We start from the raw sequence: 25365 nt of genomic DNA on the forward strand, positions 1-25365 counted from the left end.
TGCAACCTCCCTCCTCTCCCATTTTAAATGCTAAGGGTCCATAACCATAACGATCCGTGCTGTCAATGTGTACTTAGGGACTGTTTAATCCATGGAGACATTGATGCAAGGTTAATAACTGTTTATGCACAAAAGTAGCACTGCGGAATAAAAACTTGGAACTTTTTTTTGTGTGCTACTATTAAAATGGTGAAATCCTATCAGTGGCTGGAAAACATACTCAAAGCACCAAAGGCTTATTGGAAACATGCAAGAGAAATCCACTTTCCTTGCTTTTACTTTTGGTACTGTGAAAGTTGTTTTGCACTTCGTCCAGCACATGTCAAATAAAGATCTCACAGCACTGTACATACTGGAATTAAGCTTCAGCGCCTGCTCGTTCAGTGAGTTCATATCAGTGCTTCATAGATGGAGGAGCCACTGCTCAAGTTCCCATGGTGAGTCAGACGTACAGTGGGAAATACACTGAGAGCTCAGCAACTTTCAGTCTCTGGATTTAACCCACATGCACATGTGCCCTTCCCATCGACCTAATTCTAACTGCTAAGTGGTGAGAAGATTGTGGAGCGAAACAGTTTTATTTTTCAACCTCAAAGGAAAATAAAGAAACTTTGATTCAAACTACGTATTTAAAACATCTGCTCCTAACTGAAAGCATGAGGGACGAGTTCCCAGAGGTGGATGCTGTGAACACTGCTGTGAATTCCATGTACACCACTACAATGCACAGAGAGCCCAATTTATATCTGCAAGCGATTAGGAAAAAAGGGTGCTCAGGCGGCTAGAGAAGCAGGCGAGAGCCTGAAGTGTCCAAGTCCCAAGTACAAACATAACGATTCCCAGGTACAAATATATTTTCCTCTTTAATGTTTTCTCCAGCTGGGCTGATTGCCTTCTGAAATCTCTTACTGGTGATAGATTGAGGCAAGAGTGATGGTACTGGTTATTATTTATCTGGGGCAATGGTGGTGTGAGCTAGAAGAGGATAAGGGATTTAAGAATCAGCCACAAACTTAAGCTTCATAGGTCCTATCATGTTATTGCTCAAAGCTAAGATTTGATCCTGGATAAGTAAAATGCTGAAAAAGAAAAATAATTAAGACACAGTAAAAGAAATTAACTGATTAAAAAATTATTTAACTGAAAGCCAGCTTTTTAATTCAGTTTTTCACTAAGCAAGCTAGGTAGGGAATGTTGAAGAACTATATACAAAACTTATTTTGCTCTCTGTTTTTTATGTTAGAGGGTAATTCAAATGATAAATTAAAAGAGGAACTAAAAATTAGTAATCAGTTAACAACAAAAACTTTTCTCCCAAAGCAAACCTTTTTAAACACATAAGAATTCTCCCAAACCCCTAGTTGATTTTTTTTTTTTTAGGGATTTTTATTGACCATGAGTCCTTTTTTCTTTATGAGTACGAGTACATTCATTTCAAGGCTTTGGTTTTGAGCTGCCTAAACACTGTAGGCAATGTGGTCAAGCCAATCTGAGACCACTAGGACATTTGAAATCCTATCAAAAGTTTACTCCAAATACATCAGTCCCATTTTCAGTGAGAGTTTTTCTGATTAGGGAACGGAAAGAGAGTCCTGTCATCTTAGGCCGCTGCAGCCTTTGCACTCAGACACATATTTTACGCCATAGCTTCAGGTCTTTGTCACTTAATCTGACAGAGCCCAAAATGTTATTTTTTCCATTTTGTCAAGGCAGACCCATGCAGCCATGATGACGCTAAGGATGACAGAGAGGGTAGGGGCTTTTCACTGAGCTCAGCTCCAGGTGGACTTCACTCACCAGCAGCATCACGTTAAATAGATGATCAATAATAACCCTGCATGTATACATAAGCTGTGCAAGGACTTGTGTACCCCCAGCTTACTGCTCAGTAGCTGCCTGAGTGAAAGCCAACTGTCTAAGCTTGCTTTTAGAGACTGGGAAGAGGAGGCACCATCTTCTCCTGGCAGGTGTAAACTAAGTACAATGAATCACCTTCCACTACTTTCCACTGACTCTGTGCGTGTGTTAGACCAACCTGCTCAGGACAGACGATTTTTTTGGTGACTGATGCTAGATAAACCTAATTCCACTGTAAGTTTTTGCAGGGTCAGGACTAGAGCTGGTTGGAAACCATTTGCCAGAACAATTTCCTCATGATAAAGCTGTTCTCACAAATCAGAATTTTCTTGGGCATGTTTCATCATTGGTGAAGTCTGTTGACTGCTCAAAAAGCCAAAACCAGTCTTTTGTGGGGTCAATAAATCCCAACAGGAATAATCTGTTTGTTGGGCTGCCCCAAAATGTCTATTTCTCTAGTCAGTTGTACGTCAATATGTCCTGACCTAGAAGACATGTGGGGTCATGGGAGCTGTGGTGTGGGCCCCAATGCTTCTTTATGGCTTTTGTTCTGTGGCCATAATGCGTTTTCCAAGGCACAGTGCAATCCTGCTTCTGAATGACCATCCCCCTCTGTACAGCAATGTGCAGCCAGGGTAGGAAGCTGGGCTTCCAGGGGGTGCTCGCTCCTGAGGATAACCCCCACAACACCAAGTGTCACTGGAGAAATAGGTGTTTCTCTGTTTTCAGTGTCTGGCAATGAGCTGGTGTTTCCTGCTTTGTACATCAAAGCTGAAAAGGTTCAGCTGCTGAAATTTAAATACAGTTTTTCAGTTGAAAATGCTGCTACGGAGTATATCAACCAAATATTGCAATGGATCATCATGGTTGGGATTGAAAAAAAATTTGGAAATTTTGGGATAACTCAGTGGAAGAACACTCTGATTTTGGTTTATCTGTAACTACCTCAAGGTGCCTTGCAGCCACAACTCCAGTTTAACCTGTCACAAAGCAGGCTTGGTGTTTCTTCCTCAGCGTAGTACATTGAAGTATTCCCCAACAAAGGTGAACAAAGGACACTGAAATAAAATGAAAGAGAGTAAGCCAGACTTTTTTATCTCCAGTAGGCATGTGGTGGTTCAGTTCCACTTTTCTGACCTGCACCAGTGGAAGTCTCCATCCCTGAGGCACTGACCTGCTTCACACCTGGATTTGCATCAGAGATGCTTCTTGCTGCTGCTTTCCTGGGCAGCTATAACTGCAGCATCTGAGCCCTGGGCTCCTCTATTGCTGTATATTGCTATATCACCCCAGCCTGGCCTCAAGTCTGATTCCCCAGGCAGCTGCCCTCTCTGAGCTATGGTGGTGGTGCATCCATGCAGGAGCAGAGAGCGAGGCATCGTTCTGCTCCTCTGAGAAAGAGGTACAGCAGTCTGGGTTTGCTTCTCTGGCTATCTTACCACTTGGGTGAGAAGGCATCCTTGTGCTTGGAGTGCCTGGAGGCAAAGATCTGTGGTTGTGGAGCATCGGTATAGGCAAATGATTTTCCCATTTTACTGCTATTTCCCCAATCGTTACTTTTATTTTTTGCTTAGGTGGTTTGCAGTTGCCATACTTATTCATTCTATTGTTTCCCTTTAGGGCTTCTCTGTGCCTTTTCTCCACCATTAGTCTGTTCTCCTTTTTTTCCCCCAGTGATTTTATATGTAATCTTCATTTTAATGGAGCCTGATAGTTGTCCTCTTGTCCATTGTAGATGCAGTTGTTTCTAAAGGGATGAACAATATTAATTAATTTGTTTGGTGCAGAAGACCTTGTGTATTATGCCACAGCTTCTGCTCAAGTGATCAAGTTTTCCTTATCTTTTTTCATCCCCTTTTTATTCTAGCCTTATAAAGAATTAGGAAAGAGACTAAATCTACTGCCAAAAGCCATGCAGTCCCATAAAATGAAGGACAAGGTATGGATTTAGTCCACAGGTGAGAACCCAGGAATTTTTCCTGTTTGTTTAGACCTAAGATCAGTCTCATCTCTTATTTATTTTCTGGCAATAGCCATTGCTAAAGAGAGACTCCTAAAGTGTGTACATGAAGGTTAAAAAGAGATTACCCTTGTTAAGTCTCAGCCCGTTCTCTAACAGTTGCTGAATTCTGTGAGCCCTGAAGCATGACCCAAAAACGTTATTGTAATTAATTATGGTAACTCTGATATGCATATCAATTCCTTTTTGCAAACATACATTTCTGTAATCCACTTCTTATAGCAGTGAGCTCTCTAGCCTAAATACATATTGACTGCAGTCCATTTAGGATGCTTTATTTTGGTTTTTTTTCTGTTTAAAGCTCTTAATGTGTAAGAACAAATCAGTTGCATCTCAGATCTAGCAAAACAGCGACGTTTTAGCCTTCCTTTTGCCTTCTTTTCTATTACTGAGACTTTTATTCCTCAATTTAGAATGAACAGGACTTTGTTCAGAGCCCATCACAGTCCTTGATGAATTTCTGGCAACGGTTGCTGTATTGCCATAAGGTTTCCTACTTCTGCGCCCTTCTTCCAGACATCACTGAGTCAGTGCACGACTGAGGACAAGGCTGCAAATTAGCTCGGCATGGTACGCGTTCTGTTGTACTGGGGTCACCCATCCTTCCCTCAGCAAGGGAGAGGGGTCTTTAACCCTTAAAAAAAAAAAAAAAAAGATGCTGGAAAACAATGCCTCAGCGCTTATGCATGTGGAAAGCATTCACCTGGACGCAGCAGAGTGACTCTAGGCAGGTGCTGTCCTCCTCCAGAGCCGGACAAAGGAAAGGGGCATCGCTGTAGCTCGTTTGTGCTTTGCTCGCGTTAAAGCATTTTAAAGAGGGCGCTAATAGATAGTGAATAATATATAGCAAAATGCTAACAGAAGTCAATAGCGAGTACGCTGGTTTACTTGCCAACAAAAAACAAAAGTGAAAATGTTAACATGTGAATGCTGCTCTCTGTATGAAGAAGTGCCATGTTCCAAGCGTAAAGTGCAAACTAAAACCCCATTTGTGCGAATAGCTAATTATAAGGGTGAAAACACTGTCAATCTTAACACTCATCTGGGTTTCATCTTGGATGCCAAATGGGTCTTGCTGTCCTATATGTTAAGAAAAGTCTGAATTTCACAGCCCTGACAGGAGAATAAATATCAGCCTGAAGTAACTGAAGGGGAATAAACATAGACTATCATGATGGAATTTTTATTAGTATCACTTTTTTCCAACTATATGTAAGTATTCTGAATCAAGACAATGTTCTTTAGAAATAAGTATCGGCAAAACTTTCTTAGCGATTTTATGAACACAATCAAAGGAAAAAGAAAAAAAAAAAAAGGAAATTTTGTTCACAGTGCCTGCCGTGAGGAAGCCTACCGCAATTTGCAAAAGACGCGTGTGCTGTTGAAACTTTATAATTGAAGCTGACCCATCAAAGGGTCTAGAGACTTTGTCAAATATCTTAAGCTATAGCTCATGTCCCAGTGCAATTATGATTTAAATGTAACTCTTTAAAGAATGCTACAGACAACCAGAACAAAGTCTCATTACTTTCTTGTACCTATTCATTATTAAAGAGTTACCTGTGGAATTTTGTCAAAATCTTTGCATATTAATCTCTGAAAACTTGCACAGTTTAAAAATAATTAAAAAAAGCTGTTTTTTAAATATCAGGCAAAACTTGCAGCAGGTGTGGAGGACTGTAGTCTATAACAAACAATTTGGATCCCATGTGGCTCCAGGATCCTACAAACCAAGAAAGGTTACAAAGGTGGTTTGCTTTTAATTAAATACTTTCATTTGCATGATGTTAAATGGCATAGCCATTAGTGCATATTAGTATTTCAAGCAAAGGTGGCAATTTTTGAAAAATAAATTTTGTCTTTCACTGTTCCATAAACTACCCAGTTAATCTTTTTAGTTTCCTCTGTTTCCCAGAACCTAAGTCACAGGTCTTCAGATTATCAGTTCAACAGGATTTTATTCCAGTGTTTGGATAGAAATGATAAATATATGAGAAAGAAGCTATTCTAGGGTTCTAAACTATGAGAAAACAAGTTCTGGTTAAACCTAGCATGAGAAAGACTCTTGGAATTTAATTACCTGTAAGCTTAATTTATTGTTTCAATTTAAACCAAATAATTTAAAGCATAAAGCAAAACATTTGCTAATGCATTTTCTTTTTTTTTTTAATATCAGAAGACTTTTTACATGTGAGATGCCTGAATCTCAGAGAAGAGCTCTGTTGACTTTTATAACATTTTAATCTGGTTTTCAGCCTATCTCTATGAGATGGATTAACCCACTTGATCACATTCAAACTCTCAAACGCTCTGTGAACGTTTCACATTTATTGAAATGATGGTATATTACAGTGACAATTAAGCAAGTGGAGGATGAATAAACTTTCTGAGAGCTGTGGAAGATGCTGCATTTCTAGTTAGCCTTAACTTGTGCGAGATAAGAGATTGTAACTTGTTTAATGCCTTTCTAAACCTCTTTGGCTGCTAGGATGCCTGGGACAAACTGTGCAACTGTGAGTTGGTATAGCTCCATATGATGAGGGGACTCAGTGACTCTTTTTTTCACAGCCAGGTGCTGTTGGGTTTGTTGTGCTGTGGGGATGTTTTTCTCCTGTCCTAAAAGGAGGAAGGTATAGAATAAGCCCTGCAACCATGACACATGGACCTTCACACCCTGATGGACTTTGGTACTTGAGCCTCCACCAGTGCACAGCCCCAAGCCTATTGCTGGGGCATCAAGTCAATGTGGGGAACTCACTGCACCTTCCAGAGGTAGGCGTGGGGAAGTAAGACCACAGATCCCCTGAGGCTGGGCAGAGCACCAGCAGGGGGGTGGTGAGATGACCCTCCCTATTCCCGGGGTGAGCTGGAGAGGGAAGGGGTGCAAGGGAGAGGTGGCGCCAGCTGGGGAGCTGAGAGTTCCCCGTTGAAATGGATCAAAGCCAAAGTAAAATTCAAGGCCAGGGAAGGGCTCTGCAAGCAGTTTCTTCTTCGGCTATTCTTTGTTTGTCCTGACAACCCATTCAAATGTGATCTAGTGAGGCTACAGGACTGAAGTCATGATGGGTTTAGCAGCTCCAGCTTCCTGGGATTTGAGCGCAAGCTTTAGGAGTCCATTCAGGTAGAGCAGACCAAATGCTTTCCTCCAGATTATCTTTCATGTATGTATAAACAGCATTTGCTGCAAAATATGTGAACTACGGAGCTTGGAGTCACAGCCTGCAGCACAGCAAACTGGCTTTTCCGGGAGCTCATAATGTGATAATTAAATTGCTAACAGGCACCTTAGTGATGGCATTTGCCGGAGATGTGAAAGCTTCCTTACAATCATACCTTTCTGTAGGGGACTCATCAGTAGAAGCAGAGCTATCAGAAACGGGGGTAGTTTTGTATATTTTCTTCAATGAGTACATTAAATTTTTATGTGGAGTGAAATGGGACAGGACGTGTTTCCCTTCCACTGCACAATGATTTATTACCCCAAAAAGACCGCAGAACTAATTAGCAGAGTAATTAATTAATATAAATTTGCATATTTGCATTTGCAATTAGTGCAGCCGACTGATTAGTCTGAAAATGGGAAGTTTGACTCATTAGATGTTAGTGTCTGCTGGACCGGAAAGAGGCTGCCAGATGAGGCGAAAAAGCATAGAATAAGCATGAGTGTGTGCGTGTGTGTGCGTGCGCAAGCTCATCATGTCTTTTGTTAGAAGAACGGAGTGCAAATATGTGGTCTAAGATACTAAGACTGCTATTTTTTTTTTCTTTTTAATCATCTTTTCAGCTGTTTTCCCCATTAATTTACTTCCTGCAATGAGCCACTGCAACCATGAAACTCGTCGATGCTTCTGAACAGTCACATCTTTAAGGGAGTGTAGCTGCTGCAGATCTCCTGATTTAGGTGCCAAAAGGGAGCTGTAAGGAGCCTCCTTGCCGTGTGATAGATGGGACAGGAATATTTCCCCTCTTTCTAGTTACAGCGTCTATAGAATTGCTAATGCTGAGAGGTCAAATTCAGCAGAGCCCATAAAAGCGCGGGATAAGTGATTAGCTTTCCAGGTTGCTTTGCTGTCATCTTTTCCTCCTTGGACACCCTTGTGGGTGTGCCTCTTTGTATACATCTAAACAGTCCTTCTGCTCTGTGTACCTGAACTTGCTATGCCTGGACAGCCATTGTCCCAAGTTTTAGTATGGTTTTAGTGAGGTTTGAGGGAACGTTGAAGAGAAATGTGTGTCTGTTGGGTAATATACCCAGATGCCGTAATATCTGTAGGCTGACTCCTCTCAGGTGGCCAGAGCAGAGCTGGTTTTTCATGGGGGTCAGTAGGGGAAGTCTTGGTACCTCTTTGGGGCACTTTACATTCTTCTCTCTACTACAGTTGGACAAAGTCTCCAGTCCTCCTCCAGTGAGACTGGTTGTCTCCTCTTCAAGATTACTGTGACTGGGAATGGAGGATGAGCAGGGGCTGGCCTCAAAACAGTCCTCTGAAAGTTCACTGGGTCCTTGTCCGAAAGCTTTGATCAGGTTTTAGCTGTTGTTGCCACTCTGACACTTCTGCAAGTGCTGTGGAAGGTTCAAATGGGCATTGCTCATCACCATGCATTTACAGAGCAGTGGAACTGAAGAGGCGTAGCAGCTTCCTCTCGCTCCTCTGCTGTATCACAGCAAGTCACTTTGCTCCTTTTTTTGTTTTGGGATTTTTTTTGCTACTCAGCTTAAAAATTTAGCTACAGCAGTTAGAATTATAATACAGATGCAGTTATACTTTCAATAAAGTATATTTCTATTCTGTTGAAGGAATGGTTTTAAGCTAATGTACACTTTGTAGGTATAAACTTTGTCCCCTCTGGTGTACCTTCATTAGCTTGTAAAATCTAAGTGAAAACTGAGCCTAAGTCAACAGGAATATTTTATAAACTTGAATGCATTAATTTTTGTAAGATTTGCAGGTGTTGATTAGCTCCCAAGATACCCCTGGCATATTAGATATATGCAAGACAATTCAAAATGTAATCATCCCTATGAAACAAGACAAGCCCCATTTTTCCTTTACACACCTACACCCAGGTACGCTAATTTGTTATTATAAGGTCTGTGTGGGGATTCCTAGTAAAATTATGGTTTTTTCCCCTACCAATCAGTAAATTTTAATTCTACATTTACCACAAAAAATTAATACATTCCATCAGTATTTGAAAATAACTACAAGATGAGTAAATATTGTTTTCTATTATTTCTGAAATAGTATTCTGAAATTTCAATTATGAAATCCAGTACTAGTAAGAAAGAATTTCTGAATAAACATTTGCTGAGAAAGAACTAATATGCATAAAGAATGTTATTTAAAAGAATCTTTTTATCACTACAGATGAAGTTACAGTTTTTACAGTCATTCTTTTAATAAGAATATTTTTCAAAAATTATTTCATACTCAATTGCTTTATAAACAATTTGGAGAAAATATGAGCTAAAATAAAATTTGTCCTTCATCAATGTCATCTCAGGTATTTTGTAGGACAAAATTACTTTTGACCAAAGTCATTATTATGCTTGAAACATAACCACATTTCCAGACACATTCAGGATCTATAGAGGCAGATTGGTTCCCATTGCTGTTTTCAGTGCCCCACTCCCATCGAGCTGTCTATCTGCATCCTTTGGCACTCTTTAAAAATCTAGCCCTGCAGGCAGGTGAGAATCATTTTGGACACAGATGCATGTATGTATATGCGGCAGCCCTGGCCTGAGAGCCACGGCACTACATTATGTGGGTGTTCTCCTTAATGTAGGACACATTGCTGTTAACGACTATTATTTGGGCTCAGCACCACATGCACACAGCTATCCTGCTGGCAGGTTAGGATTGTTTGGTATCCCGTCAGCCTGAAGTGCAGGCAGATGCATAGCTCTCCGTGTCTGCAAGCTCCCAAATCACTGAGCTGTTCCTTGTTTTAATTTACAGACAGCTGTGGGTTTCCTTTTGGATCTAGATTGAAATATCATCTTCCCGTATTTGCAGCTTTGTGTTCTGACACAGTCTCCAATTCTGACCATCAAAACTCTGCTAAAAGAAAAATAATGTTCTGGCCATTTAGGAAGATCCTTTCCCCCCTAGTTCCCCCCAAATGCTGACTCAGCAACTGAGAAGCTGTTCACCTTCTTCCTAAACGCCCCCGTGCAAAATAGCAAAACATTCTGTTTTCACGAGTTCCAAATGTTTCATTTCAGCTTTATTGAAGAGTTACATTTTGATAAGGCCATTTAATTCTAACCACAAAGTAAACCATTTTGCAGAAGCATGACACATAAGCAAACAGAAAAGTACAGGGCGTACAGTGCCTGCAGTCGGAGAGCACCCCCGAAGAGACTCGAGCAGCAGCAGTGACACAGCACTCTTCTTGGCTACGGCACAGTACAAAGAAAAGGATCACAATGCATCTAGCTTCCTAGGTCTAATTAGCTGTATAGGGCCAAAGGAAAACCTGTGACATTCAAAACTGATAAGTGGAGAAAAAGTAATCTGTGTTCATGAGATGGAAGATGGGCAAAAGCCAGCTTGCAGTTGGACTCTAGCATTGCCTACATCAGTTGGACTAACGAAGTATGAAGGTCTTCCACCCCAAGTGTTGGAGAAATACAGTTTGAATGTACGTGCAAAGGGAAAGGTCAGAATGTCTCTTTCTACATACATGGTTGACATGATGGCAAATCAGTCCCAAGAGAGAAAATGGTTTTACGTGATAAAAAACTTGATATCTGTGCAATCCATTTTATAGCAGAGGCAAGTAAAATGGGATTTTTGTAACAGCTAAGAATTTTTTGTTTGCAAACGTGGGCTATATACCTGGAAACTGAAAAAATAAGTCACCTCCCAGGGTCCTGGTACCAACAGCTCAGGTATTTCAGCAACCACTTCAACAAGCGAGGCACAAAGAGGTAAAGGAACTGCAGTGCCTGACACAAGAAAGTAGTAGATTTAAAGTAGCTAAACCTCTAAAATGGGTACAACGAGGAAGAAAATGACAGTCTGGATATGTACTGATCACTGCAAAAAAAAAGCAACTCAGTACTTCAGGGAGGCTATAAGCTATTATTTATCAGGACTCTGCAGCATATTCTGAATATAACCTGTCCGTCCTCGGCGAGGCCAGTGATACTGGAAGAAGAGACAAGCAGCCACAATATTTGGTAGGAAACACCTGCTGGCCTGTTATTGGCACATGAGATTTCCTGGGAAAAGGGTGCACGAATCATGAATGTTGACAGGAGGTGAAAACATACATGACAACTGAGAGGTATGCAACTAAGACAAGAGGGAATACCACCACTCAGCCAAAATTCAGGAAGCATAAACTAAAACTGAATGACAGCAGAATGTAAATCACTGCATAGCGAATGAAGGACTTCAGGCACCATCAATGAAGTGAATGCCATAAACCAACCTCCTCTAAGAAACTGGAAGCCATGTGTTGGGTAACTACTTACCGATTAACACCAAGGTCAGCAGGAGTCACAGGGCCTCCATAACAGCCGGATGGGTCAGCGATGTGGAACATGAAGGACACTGTTGCCTTGGGAAAGAAACAAAATACTTTATGAAAATAAGGGAAGTCCCATCGCAAGAAAGTGCTTAACAAGCAGTAGTTGGAACAGGACCAGTGCAAGAAGCTCCACAGTGAAAGGATTGAGAACGCAGATGTCAACACAGCAAATTAATGTTCAGATGGAAAAACAGGATTATTGCTGTTGTCCCTGGGTATAGGGAGCTTAATCAGCACATATATAACTGTGCTGCTACCACTGAAACAGATCACAGGCTCCCAGAGGACATTCCTGACAAACCTCGAGCATCTGCATGGCCAAGACTTCATTGCAGCACTTTTAAGCTGTGAAGGTACTCCTTGAAAGTATGCTGCAAACCCAGAAGAAAAGTCCCTTTGGGAGATTTTTCTTGACTGCAGTTCTGTCAGACAGCATGTTGCAAAAGGGGAGGAAGAGTCAAGGGAGCAGCCCTGGGTGCTGCAGCAGCACTTACCAGGAAAGAAACAGAAAGTGGCGATGTAATCAGTCTTGAAAGAAGAGATCATGTCAAGAGGGTCTGTACAAGAGTAAGTTCCTTTTGCTCTTGAGAGAAAATGCAGCAAACTGCAGAAAGTGTGGAAAGTGTAGCAAGTTGAGTCCAAAGAAGCTGTGGCTGGAGACCCAAAAAATATACCCAGCAGACGCCTTCATTATACCTCTATCCAAAATACGGTTTGGAGACACATCCTCCCAGTTCAACATTTGTGCACTGACAGCCCCACGCTAATGCACAAGGTACTGGGCTTGCTCCACGTGGCAGGGCTGTTGCTGCACGGAACCTTTGAGCGCACGTGTTGGACCTTAAAAAGTGAGGCAGCAGCTGTTCTTCTCTGACATGGAGGAAAAACTATCTGACAGTGAGTGAAGACAGAATTTTTTGAGGCCACTTCAAGAAAAGCAAGGCTGATAGATACCATATTACCAACAGAGTAATCCCAGAAAGCAGAGAAGAAATTTTGCCTGAAAAGTCTTGAAGATTTCAGAGGGTGGGTGTCTGATGTGCAAACAACTAATGGTTTGCATGGCACACTGTCCCAGGGGCTACCCTGGGTGACTGAAGAGGAGCCAGACTGTTTCCTCAGACAGCCGAGTGACTTCAACACAGCTGACAAGGTTTTCCCCTGATTCCAGCTATGAAGGTGTTGCCTATTTCATGGATCAGCATTGGAAAGCTGAGAAAATTAATACAACTTCCTGAATGGAGGAAGGAGGAGGAAATCCTCCTATGACTGAAGGCCCTAAGGTGGAAGAAAACCTCCTTTCTAACAGAGGAAAGCCCTATTGGGCAGTATTTGGCTGATGTGGTAGTCACCCAGGTGAAATGCAAAACATTCAGTTAGAAAAAGTATTTACTGAAGTGAAGCCGCAGACTCCAGGGAATTGCTAATATTAGTGCAACTACTGATAATGAAAACTCAGGCTGCAGTGCAGAAACTGTGAGTGAGATCACTAGCAGCAATCACAGAAGCCCAGCAAGGAGAGGAAAGGGAGAACACAACTCTAACTCCTGCTATCATGAGCAGTCGATGACACAACCAGTGTGTATTCAGCCACTCAGCTTTCTGTAACTGCCAAACTGTAGCCTCATCTCCCAAGGTATGGCCAACGAAGAGAGAAACTTTTCAAGGGCAGTCCTGAGCACTTGAGGTAGGGTCCTGGGCTATGCCTTCCTCTGACAGTGCCTGTTTGCTATTACTGACCATGAAAAGACCTGGGGTGTTCGGCTCTGTGGTGGCTCTGTGGCGGCTCTGTGGCTTCTGTAGGAAGCTGCCTCATGGTAGGTGTTGTGATAACTCTTCTTACGTGTCTTTGCATTCAGAAAGTAAGACTTGCTCTAGACACTGGAGGAGTTTCCAGCTGAAACTGTTTTGAAGTAACAATTTCACCAAAAATCCTTGACTTCTTGATGGGGAATACTTCATATCCATGTTGAATGAGTTTAACAGAAGGACAGTGTCCTTGCATGTGGGTGCCTAGCTGGGTTGAAGAACAAGGGGACTGCTTGTGAAAAGACTTATTAAATCAGCCCTTCTTGTTTTCTTCTGTCTTGTGTAAAATCTGCACGGCTGGGAACAGCCTGAACCCAGGCAATGTCAGTGAGACAAAAGAGGCAAAGCTGAAATGACCTTAACTGGTGGCCACTCTGCAGTATTCTGCAGAAAGCCCCATTCTCGTGAAGCCAAGAGAGAGTGCTCTGCAGGTCCTGGCAGCTCACTTGGCCTGAGCACTTCTAAAGAGATTCATCAAAATGTCTTACTTACGCAAGCAGGTGTCTTCCTTATCCCAGGGAGAAGCCTTCCAGTGGCAAGCCTTGTGGAGGGGTCAAGGGAAAGTTAATTAAAGATTAAGACTACAGGGTTCAGCCCTCAACCAGAGGAAAAGCTGCACAGAGTCCCCCAGCAACAGCAGCCTTAACCAGGGGACTTCCAGTGAAGGGGAATCCCCAAGCAATTTCCTTTCAACCACAGCACCAAACACTGCCATGGTTCATGAGAGAAGGAAGGCATCTGAATGCAAAGACAGGCTTGCTGAGAAGAGCACGAGTAGTCAAGACTCATGCATTTGGTGCAGATCTTACACAACAAACTTCTGCCTCTCGTTCTCTCATAATTAGTGCTTGTTCTCATGCATATGCAGTTTAGCCTTGCGGTTTCCCTCCTGATCCCCCATCCGCCAATGAGATGCCGTATATGGAGTATCTATGGGACAGACAGTCCATGGCAAAATAGGGGGGGCAGGGATGTCATTTCAAGGAGTGCAGGCTGAATGTATGCTTTCTTTCTGGGTAGCTCCAGCATGTCTTAACATACCTGCCATGGCTGAGTGTGCCAGAAATGCATCTCCCATGCATGGGTGGCATGTGCAGGTAATAAAAAGCTTGAGGGGTCCAGAAATACTAGTACTGTCACAAAGAGACTTTCTAACACAAGGTTTGTACTTCATCCAGATTGTACTGTGAGCTTGGCAAAAAGGGTTTCAGAGAACCATCTGGTAGTGGTTTGGCATCTTGTGGGAGCTGAGTTCCTAGTTAGTTGAAAATCTGGCCAAGCAACAAGATAATTATGGCTAATACTGGCTTTAAAGATCTTCTTTTGTGGTTGCTTCATAACAGATGTTTAGATCGGAATGAGAATGGAGGTTGAAGTGTCTTCTCCTTTTTGATGATGACTGTGGGTGGGGAAAGCTTTGTGGTGGTTTAGATGGGAAGATATATGGAACATGAGTCTCCATACAGCATTTTTGATGGTTGAGCGTCTGACTTGCAGCCTCCAAAACCCGCTGCTCTGGCCTTTCCCATTAGAGTAAAAATCAACAGTTCTGGAGAGTGCACTGTTACAAATGATGCTGTGGGTCTTTATACAAATATCTAATTTCAATTATGACAGAAAGCAAAAGTTTGAAAGATGTGCAGTACATCTTTTCCTCTTGCCTCTTTCTTCTAGGAAAGAAGAAATGAGGTGCTGAGGAACCATTATATCCCACATATGACAAATCTTCTGTTACTCTGCCTCCTATGTGTACCCCTGTAGTGGCTGCAAATGTTGACAGTTAACAATTATTGTGCTGTGAAAGAAAAACAATTTACTTTAAAATAGCACAATTTGGAATGTAGTGCAGCTACTGTACCTGAACATTGTGTTAAAAGGATGAACTAACCTCCCAGACACCTCGCTCCATCCAAATTACAGCAGCAGTTCTGCCTGCAGTTCTGTTGCTGAAGTTTGCTATTCACATCATAATCTCTACTGTCACAAATAGGGAACTGCTTTGCAAAAGCTTGATTTGACCTAAAATTTGACAAATCAAGTCTCAGTACAATAGCAGGAGCTAGATGGGATAAAGATATTTTTATAAAGAGGGTGATATAAGTCAGAGTGGCAACAGCATTGGATTCTCTAGCTCCCATCCTCCCATGCTGGGATGTGACAGCGATATGAGGTCCGAGGGTGGGAGAAGCCCACATAGCTGGTCACTGAACCTGCAAAGCCTTGAATAATTTAGTTTCAAATGCTACTTTATAAAATATTTGTTTGCAAAATCATTTTAGGAAATTTCCTTCTTATCTTAGCTCCAGTTCTTTACTGGAGCCAGTTCTTCAATACCATTCTTTCATATATATGAAATAATCTTGTTTTGTAAAAAGAAATTGAAAAAAAAAAAAAGTGGTCTTGAATATAAACACACAATCATTGTGCCAACAGAGATCTTTGAGGGGGAAGTAGTGGGAATAGGAAGCTCTGGGGAGGGTGTAGAAAACCTCTTCTTGAGCCAGGTCTGTTTAAGAAGGATTCATAAGACCTGAACTTTCAAAATCTTAAGTCCAGTTTTCAAGATTAGCAGGAATATAGGAGCCTGAGGCCCACTGACTTTTAAGAAGGGAGACGTTTTTTTAATTAGACATGTATTATTTTTTTTTTCACTATCTACATAGAAAATGATGCAAGCAGACCCCCTCATTAGATTTTAAAAAATGTCTGGGGGCTGTTTTGAGGTGAATTATTATGGCCTAAGCACTAGAAAGGGGTAAGCAGTCCAGGGCATTTGCTATTTGAAGTTGGCAGATCTGAGCTCAGTATACAGTCATTGGAGCAGTAGTGACCATGCCTAAGCTGGCTGTCCAGAGAGGGTGGTCAGAACATGATCCTCTGCAATTAGCTGTGTTTCAAATCCATAAAAGTCAAGAAATGAGGTGGTTTTGGAAAGCTCCATGAGATCTGCCAAATCATGCCTGAGTCCCTTTTTCAGTCACTGAGGTATTTGGGGAAAGTTAGTTACTACTAGTGACTGAACCAAAGAACAGATGAGGAATGGGCAGAAGAGGTGGGAAAACAACACACAAATGGGGACATAGGTGACAAATTGGTGATGATTGGAGAGAAAGAGGAAGAGAAGATCTTCCTTAGAACTTATCCTGATCACATGGCTGTTTTCTTGTAGATATTCGTGGTGGAGTCGGGTCTTTCAGATTTATCTGAACACAGTCAGAGTCTTCATTCAAGGAACAATCTAGAAGAAGAGTTCCCCTGCAGTATATATTATAGAAGAATTGTCAGCAATGTCAGTTGGGCAGTAAATAAAAAGCTGTCTATTTAATATATATTGATGGTGAATATCTCAGAATATATCTGGGGGCTTTCTCTTGGTTTAGTAGTGTTAGTAAGTGACGTCTTCCCTTGAATGATGATTATGATTACCTTGTGCATATTTTTTGCTTTAGAAAATAGATGGGACATACTGCACTTGTGAATATGTTCTTGCTACACCCATTTCTGATGACAGGGTAAAAGAGAACTACAAAATCGTTCTAGTGAGTGTTAACTGAAATTTATATGACTACGTTTGCATATACAAAGTATCTTCATTGTATGGCAAAAGTTATAGTGAAGAAGGCTTGGTATTCCTATGGATATTAGCTATTTATTTTAACACATTCACAGAATGTGAGCCTTGAATTTTTAAATATGAAAATAAGCTCCAGAAACCTAAGTCTCATAATTAGGTTTATTTAGACAGGAAGAATAAATTTGAATATTGTCTAGAAAATCACTCTCATTCTGGATGATATGAGAGCCTCCACTGTAATCAGACTAGTCAAGTCTGATGTAGAAGCAGCTGTTTCCCCTCACACTTTCAGTGGCACTTTCCAGTCATTTATGTTCCGATGCAAGTTCTGTTCCTACAGACATGTTATAATACCTATCTCAAGAGCATCTAGGAAAGCCTTCTTGTAACTACTAGGGACTTTGTCTTTATGCACGCCTCCAAGAAGCAACTCTCTTGCACATGCAGTTGGACCAGACCTACAGCGTAGGCAGTGTAGGAAGTCCACACTTTGCTCACTGCTCAAACTGTGACACCTTTATAAATTGGGTTCATTCTGTAATACATTAGTGTGGCTGTGTGAGGCTTTATGGACAGCTTACACGCCTGATTGTGCCTAATGACAAAGTCAATCTTGTTCTGGAACCATAAAGGGCTATGTTACTTACTACATATGACATGAATAGAACAGAGGAGTCTGGGATCTAAGTTGCTACCAGAATTCTTACTATGAAGTTGGCTTTAAAATTATTTACAAATTTAGTCCATTTTATTTATGGTCTTGCTGCTGAATCTAATGTGATCATTTAAATCCTGAAACTGAGCTTTCAGAGACAAACATCAAATATTGTGAAACTTCCTGAAACCACAAGCTCTGGCAACACCACCTTTAAGCTGGCTCTGCAGTTTTATGTTAATAGACCTACCATGTTTTTATACACTGTTATGTAGAAAACCTACCATCAAAAAGGCATGTATTTTACCTGTTTTCTACTTTATTTTACATTTGACTTTAAAAGGGTATAGCGTAATAAATGTTTTCTGAAGGCCAGGGTTTGGATTCCTGGCTTATACTGAAGAACACTATGCTCTACCAGCAATTCCAGAAGAGTCAGGCTTTAGGTGAAGGCCACTAAATCAGTGGGGGGGAACGAGAATTAGTTGTCTAGCAGGTTAACGTACTCCAGAACGTGAAGACCAGTTTCATGTTGCCAAAACTGAATGGTTTAGTTTTTTATTTTCTTGTCAGGGATTTGGTGATTTTCCATATGCCCAAAGCATGATTTTGAGGCCTAAATGATTTGAGTGGATGATTCAATAACATCAATGTCAATGATGCGTGAGGGGATCCTAAATTGCTAAGGAAATAAAGGCTCCTTGTGTAGGCTTTTTCCAGTGCTAACTCTTGTCGTACCAGGATAATTTTATTCAAGTATCAGAGTATGAGAAAAAAATCTGCCCTGGTAATTGAAACTTTACATCAGGCAATCATTCATTTTAATATGTCAAACGTACACTTTACAAGAAACTGTTGAAAACCCCAGACTGGAAAACCCCAGGCCAAACCATATACCTCAAGACTGAAACCGATTTAAATTCCAAGAATAAGTAGCTGACAAAGATAATTTTCATAGATTGACATTTTTCACCTGGGTTTTATATATCTGGAAGAAATATACACTGCATTGGTTATGCATTGATCAAACTTTTATTGTGCCAGCTGTACTTCATAGACCTGAAAAAGTGATTCAGGCAAAACAAAAGAGAACATAAAAGCACAACTATAATGGTTTTAAATCCCAAAGAGGCAATTACAAGTTTGATTCCAGTGATGCAGCTGGACTACATTGGAAAACTAAACACTTTACACATATTAAGTAGATATGAAGGCTAGGACTAGGACTGTAAATAATAAATCCATCCTGCAGTTTTATTTGTAAGGTACAGCCCTTTTAATAAGTTGGGAAAATACAGCAATAAAATTCACATGAATTCATATGTAAAAGGTAGTTTAACAGATCCAAGATTTGTTAAAACTGATCTTTTTTTTTTATGAAAAAAGTAAGTTGCACAATTACTAATAATTTAAACAAAACAAGTGGACTAAAATAATGTTGCAGTAGGAATGAATTATAATTCTTTAGCCTCTCGGAGTGTACTAGGGTATAATATAGTGTTTTATATTCAGAATATTCCTTGGCCTGTTTTAATAAAGAAAAGCCTTGTAATTTCAGTGTATTTATTTATCTTTATTTATAATAAATTTATCTTGGCTCTGGGGGCTAAGAAGAAGAGTAAGGGGCAGGACAGTGCAACACCTAACAAACACAAAGTTTAAAAACATGCAGATGGCGACTGGCTGGTGAGAGCAGAGGGGAAGGAGATGCAGCTGCCTCTGTTCCCAAAAGCAGCCTTTGCATTCAGGGTACGTGCATGGGGTCTTTGCCTTCAGGTCAGCCACGCCAGCTAAATCTGACATGCCAAGTATAAACTCGTTCTGCAGGCTGCTTCAGAAGGCACTCGAGAGACATTTCTGGAGGGCAATCCATCCTATGGGAAACTGCTTCAGGCTGAGCAACCATCACTCTCTACTGAGTATTGAGATACCCTGCACGGGTGGTTTCAGCTGGATATCTCCATTTTAGATGGTTAAAGTTGGGTGAAATGAGTCCTTCTCTAAACAGATATTGTAAGACTGATCCATCTTTTCTCTGCTTCTTGTGTGCTGGGCGTACAGTTGGACAGAGTAAGCTGAGGCAATTCCTGGGCTGTTTGGAGAAGTTTTGCATGTGTCTGGAGTAAGATTTTGCCTAGTAGTTCTTTCTGGATGGAGCAGGGTGTTAAGGGCAACCTCTTTTTATGAAGGCCAGGATTAAACACCAGAGTGTGAGGGGGGAGGGGGGAAATGTAATTAGATGTCTATTCTCCAACATTTTGGCTCTCAGAATTAAAGCAAAATTAAAAAAAAAACAACAAAAACACAACAAAAACTGAATCACAAAATGAAAGGCAAGAGAAAGGTAAAAACAGATCGCAAGAAAAAGAAACAGGACACAAAAGAAGTCTGACATTTTCATTTTAATTTTTTGTTGTCTCTTTTGGAAAATGTAGGTTCATTGAAACAACAATAAAACCTGCTTTTTAGAAAGGATCAGTTTTGATTGTTGTGATCTAAGCTGAAACATTTCTGGGGGAAAATATATTTTCTTGAAATGGCCCCTTTTGATATTTTCAAAAAAAGTTTACTGTTTTATAATCCAAACCAATGCTTTGATCACAGTTTTTTGGTTTAATTTATATTAAAGTGTTAAAAATAAATGACAAGAAAAGAAAGATAAGAATATTATTTACAGGAAACATTTTAACAATTTAATCTTAGGGGTTTCTATTAATTTGTCTTCATGAACAGCATTATTTTTCAGGTTTTTGGCTTTTTACCAAAATTTCACATGTGACAGGAAAAACATTTGTGGCTTAGCTTAATGATTAAAATCTAAAAAGGTCTGTGGCTCAACTGACAGTCGATGTTGCACTGTCAAATTTTGGGTGAACTTCAGTGGACTGTGGGTTGATGCTGCTCCCATGAAAAATGGGAGCCTGGGGGGTTTGCTGCTTCTCTTCACTAGAGCCGGGTCTGGGAGAAGAGTATTAAATATGCCCTAACATTTATAAAGCCACCTTTCCTGAGAAAATATGATTCAGATTGGTATTTGTCACCAGTTGTCCTTAATGTTTGAGGACACCCAGAGGACGTGGATTACGCCCAGGTGGTGGAGGTGTGTAAACTAGCAAATATCGGGGGAGCTTTTTCTTGCTTTATAAATGCATGCTTCGTTTGTCTGAATCTGCTTCTGAATGTATTTAAAGTTTGTGATTAACATCTCCACCGACAGCAAGGGATAAACCGGACAAGAAGCTGGAGCCACGGTCCGCAGAATCATCGCTGGGATGTTACGAACATAACTAGTGCCACCTATAGGTAGAAGAAAAGTAACCGGTGGAGCTGTGGACTGCTTTGCTGATGAGGAGCACCGGAATAGCTTCTAGATTTTGGCATCGATGTAGTTGTTTCTACTATTTGCAAGGTTTGTAAGTGGGTTGTATTTCTTTATCCTTTCCAGGTTTTTCTAGTATGGACATACCGTTGCTCTGGCTGGTGACTTGAAGCTGAGGAAGTAACTTGGGGTATGTCGATGATTGAAACAGAAATATTGTACACATTCCTTCAGGGGAAAGAAAAAAGAAGAACCTATTATTTCACATTTTTACATTGTAACTAAAGGAAGCTACAAACATCCTGAGATGAGGGACATGCACTTAGGTTTAGTTAATCCTTTGCAGCAGGACCAGAATAGAGCTGAGAGGAGAAGCTGAAGCTGACTAAGAAGGAAAAACAAAACCATCCTTGAAACCAGACTGGGGGGACAGTGAATTTTTAAGAAAAGTTTCAAGGGCTCTTCTCTAGCTTTGAAGTCCTACTTAGATTGTTACTACTAAAAAAAAAAAATTAAAATATTTCAGACCATATAAAATACTGGTATAATACTCGCTTGCAATTAGGTAGGAGTAGTTCAAGGAACCCCATAGGCTTGGCATCTAGCCCTGGGCTCTATTCCCACTTCCAAATTTGATCAGTCTCTGTAGATTTTATATCACATTGTCTTAACCCTCTTTCTGTGAAAGATCTAGGCAATCCAGCAGGATAACATGAAACTCAGATCATGACAAGAGTTGGTAGAAAGGTTTCTTGCTTCCATGTCATGGGATCCTATGAAGATTTGAGGCCAAACATATTGGCAGTTGCAGAACTAGGCCCAGGTTTCCTAGTCAGGAGGAATACTGAAATTATTGAGCTCTGAGCGTTCCCACAGGTTACATGTGGATTTAGGCAAGCTCAGTGCAACTAAAAATGAGAACAAAGGTGATGCCAGATGTAAAATTTAATTGATTCTATGTATGGGAAATTCATTCACTAAAGAAAACATAGAAGAATATTAATCTCACCTCCTTTTTCAGTTATGTTTCTTATAATAATAATTGCTTTAAAATTTTGAGTGGAAATGTGAGTCTCAAGTTGTCTTTGTCCTGTGTTGCTTTTTTAGCAGCTTTCAGCAGAATTTAAAAAATTGGTTTGCAATGTTGGTTTTTTTTTTTTTTCCCCAGCATAACTCAAGTATGTTGTAATTTTTCTTTACTGTTTCATTCTGTCCCTGTGTGAGGAATGTGACATACCTCCCATGAGATTTTGTGTTACCTTTCCTTGCTTCCTAGTGCTCATCCTTGATATGTGCCATGGCACTGTTTTTTGGTCACTCGTATATTCTATGTTATGCTTCCATTTGTTGATGTGTACATACCGCACTTTTTACTATGCCTTGTATTACTGGGGCTAAAGATAAAAATATTTTACTTTTCTAAATCTCAGGACATCCTCCCTATCTGATGCTTTGTGCGTTGTTGCTTCTTATTGTCAGTGTGAAGTGTGTTATCGCCTGTGGGATAAGCCAGAGAAGAAACCAGCATGGCAGGCCTTTTGTGAAGCTTCAAGCTTCCAATCTCTTCTTGTATCATCTTCTCTCCAGCTGATGAAACCTTGAACATTGTTTTCCCTTTTCGTTCCTATGTGTTTTAAAAACAAATTGGGCACTGTTTTGTTGGTGAGGATTAGTAGATGTCTTCTAGCCTGCCAAATAAGAAAGAGCGATCCTCATATCTGTAGCAAGCACAAGTGATAGTTTTAGAAGAGTTGCTGTTAAATATCACTGCCTGGATTTAAATGTTTGGACAAAGATTAGCTGCCAGTACAAAATAAATAGCATGAATGTTTAATCAAGATCTGTCATTCTTCCTGGTCAGATACTGCCTTTTTTTGTTTCAAAGCCCAGTATAATGGAGACACAATGCCTACTGAGAAGTCCTATGACTCTGTTAATAATTGGATAGTTTTAAGCAAAAACCAGTTCACACCTTGGTGCACAATGAGGAGTGGAAGAAAAGAGAGTTTAATCTATAGATATATTGGTAGCTGTAGATAGGTAGATAGGTAGATACTTTACAACCCCTTTAAAAATTATGTCTTTAAAGTTGGGGTCACGACTTTCAAAAATGTAGACATTTAGTCACTAGAGGGAGACATGATCTCATATAACCTAGAGCGTGCCTACCACCACGAAGAGATCAGTGATAAAAATTCCCATTGCAGGGAGGCAGATGTCAACCAGGCTGGAGTGCTACTGCCCAAGTGAAAGGCTGCTGATTTGTTAAGCATCTGGGGACTGTGGGGATTGGAGAGAATAAAAGAAGCCTTCATGGACCCACCTGAGTATCCAGGACACCATCAGCAATGCCTTTCTGTAAAACACATCTGATCTGAGCTCCAGTGAGATCACCTTTAACTAAAAAGAGCAGAAAAAGCATTAACCACATCTTCAGCCGGTGCTGGTCTGTGCTATGCTGCTCGTCTTTCTCAAGAAACCTGCGGGGTAAGACACCGTTTCTCACCCCAGAGCACCATGGCTGTATGGAGAAGTGGAAGATCAATGCAGAAAACCCTCTCTTTCCTCAGGAGTTTTTCTACTGTGCACTCACACGTTTTCAGTTCCTGCTGCATGTTGCCCATGTCTATTCCCCTACTGCTGCCTTTGGGCTGAGCAAAGACACTGCTCGGGGGGAGCCAACAAGGGAAGGAGGTTGGTCCAGGTCCACAAGGCTCCTGGACCATTTGTTGGCACGGATGGGAGAAGACCTGTTTTTCTCTTGGTGCAAGACCCTGTAGGGGACAATCTGTGCAACTGTTTGGCTTGAGAGTGTGGTACGCAAGGCTGGATTGACAGGGTCTCACCCCAAACATTTACTTTAAAATGAAAGCTTAGGTGCAAACATTAGAGGCAGATTTTGTGCCCACTGGAAAGTGCTTTGATCAAAGCACCAAGCCCAGCATGAAGTCTGCACAAGTGTTATTATTCATCCAAAAAACAAACAGAGCAAGCCAAAGGCCCTGTCCACACTGGGATCAGGATTGGGCTAGCACCAACCATGTTGCGGCTGATAAAACCACAGGGAAACATCTCTGCATCTGGAGCTTCTGTTCAGTGTTAATCCATACTGGGATGCTGGTTAATAATGTATTTAACTAGAGTACTGCAAATGTGCAGTAAATGACATTTTTTACCATTACATTAATGATAGGTGTTATTTATCCTTTATTGCCTAGAAACACTTTAGGGTCCGCTGTTAATATTTCCTCAAAATAAATGTTTATGGAATCATTAACTCCAGTTTTATTTGCCATATTTCTCACAAAGCTTCTGAGTCATGCCTTCAAGTCTGCTAGGACTTGTGATCCTATTTTCTCTTTGCTTTGTACATTTTGTCTGTCTGTGTAATTTGAAGAGAGAATTGTAGAGTGTAAGATGGAAGAAAGTATTCTTTATTTTAATTAAAATGCTAACATAAGAAATTATCGTATTGAGTGATTGTCTTGTAACACAGCCACTTACTCTGCCATACAGTAGTTAAGTGTGATTTGATGCTTCCTCTAGAATGCTTCCTATTCTCCAGGGCTTATACTGTAGCCAAAAAAAATTCCCTTTAAGCTGAAACTTGGCACACAAAATCTCAGCTAGACTTCAATGCTGCTTGAAACTTAAAACACAAAACTTTGCTTTCCCATGTTCAAGTTGCTTTGGGATGCTTGTATGGCTTCTTTGTAGAGTGAAAAATGTCTTTCTAATATTAAAAATGGAATGTTGCTGGCATTAGTTCGTAACAGGAACTCATTACTGCTGACTGCAGAGAAATCCTGTATCATAGGCCAGATGAGTTCTGGATGGACATACATGTATCACTGCACAAGAAGAAAAAAGATAATTTTTTTTGACAGGTTTTGCCTGTGTTGCCCTTCCTAAATGGAATTCTCTTACCACTTGTGGAGGGTCCACGACACAGCCTCTGTGGCTGACCCTTGTCAGAGACATGGGTGTCAGCTAGCTGGACATTTGGTCTGATCCAGGCATGAGCCGTTGCCTCTTCTCAACAGAACAGTGAACAGGGGGACTGAAGAGTCTTAATGCATTGTCAACAGTGTGGGTCTAGACTCTGCTGTAGACCTTAACGAAGATTTCATCTATGGTTATTTACATGTAAATGGTTTCTGAAGCAAGCCAAGTGTGTTGCTGGGCCCATTGCCTGTTCCCATGCCACTGACTACAGAAAACTGGTCATAATAATCTGATTGGCCAGTTAGATTTGGGTAGATTTTTAATCTTTTGATAAACAATGTATGCATACAGATGGGAGAAGAGAGTCAAGCCCACGTATACGTAAAGATTGAGTCTAGGACATCTTGCACACCTAAGACCAGCAAGGTGGCAAAGTTGGACAATATGTGTCTACCTGGCCTTTTTCTCCAGTAAATTGTATACCTGATTGATTTCAAGCCATTTTTTCAGCATGCTTTTCCAAGATATTTACCATAAATTTAGTAGTTTCAGATGATAGGGAAGTGTTTTCTAAAAAAATTTGTCTCCCGATTTTATTTATATTCATCCTTTGAAATGTCTTTGCACACAAAAAATTAAAGAGA

The 25365-nt window shown here is 40.7% G+C and overlaps 1 protein-coding gene across 1 annotated transcript in view; it reads left to right on the top strand.

Annotated features, from left to right (window-relative positions):
- The first annotated feature begins 1728 nt into the window (after nt 1–1728).
- ITPRID1 (ITPR interacting domain containing 1) overlaps nt 1729–25365 on the top strand; it is a 104456-nt gene continuing 80819 nt past the window's right edge. Inside the window, 2 exon segments of the mRNA XM_074150864.1 lie at nt 1729–1752; nt 3725–3796. Coding sequence (XP_074006965.1) covers nt 1729–1752; nt 3725–3796 — 96 coding nt within the window.

The sequence above is a fragment of the Numenius arquata genome, chromosome 7, assembly GCF_964106895.1.
Source record: "Numenius arquata chromosome 7, bNumArq3.hap1.1, whole genome shotgun sequence".
Classification (NCBI taxonomy): Eukaryota; Metazoa; Chordata; class Aves; order Charadriiformes; family Scolopacidae; genus Numenius; species Numenius arquata.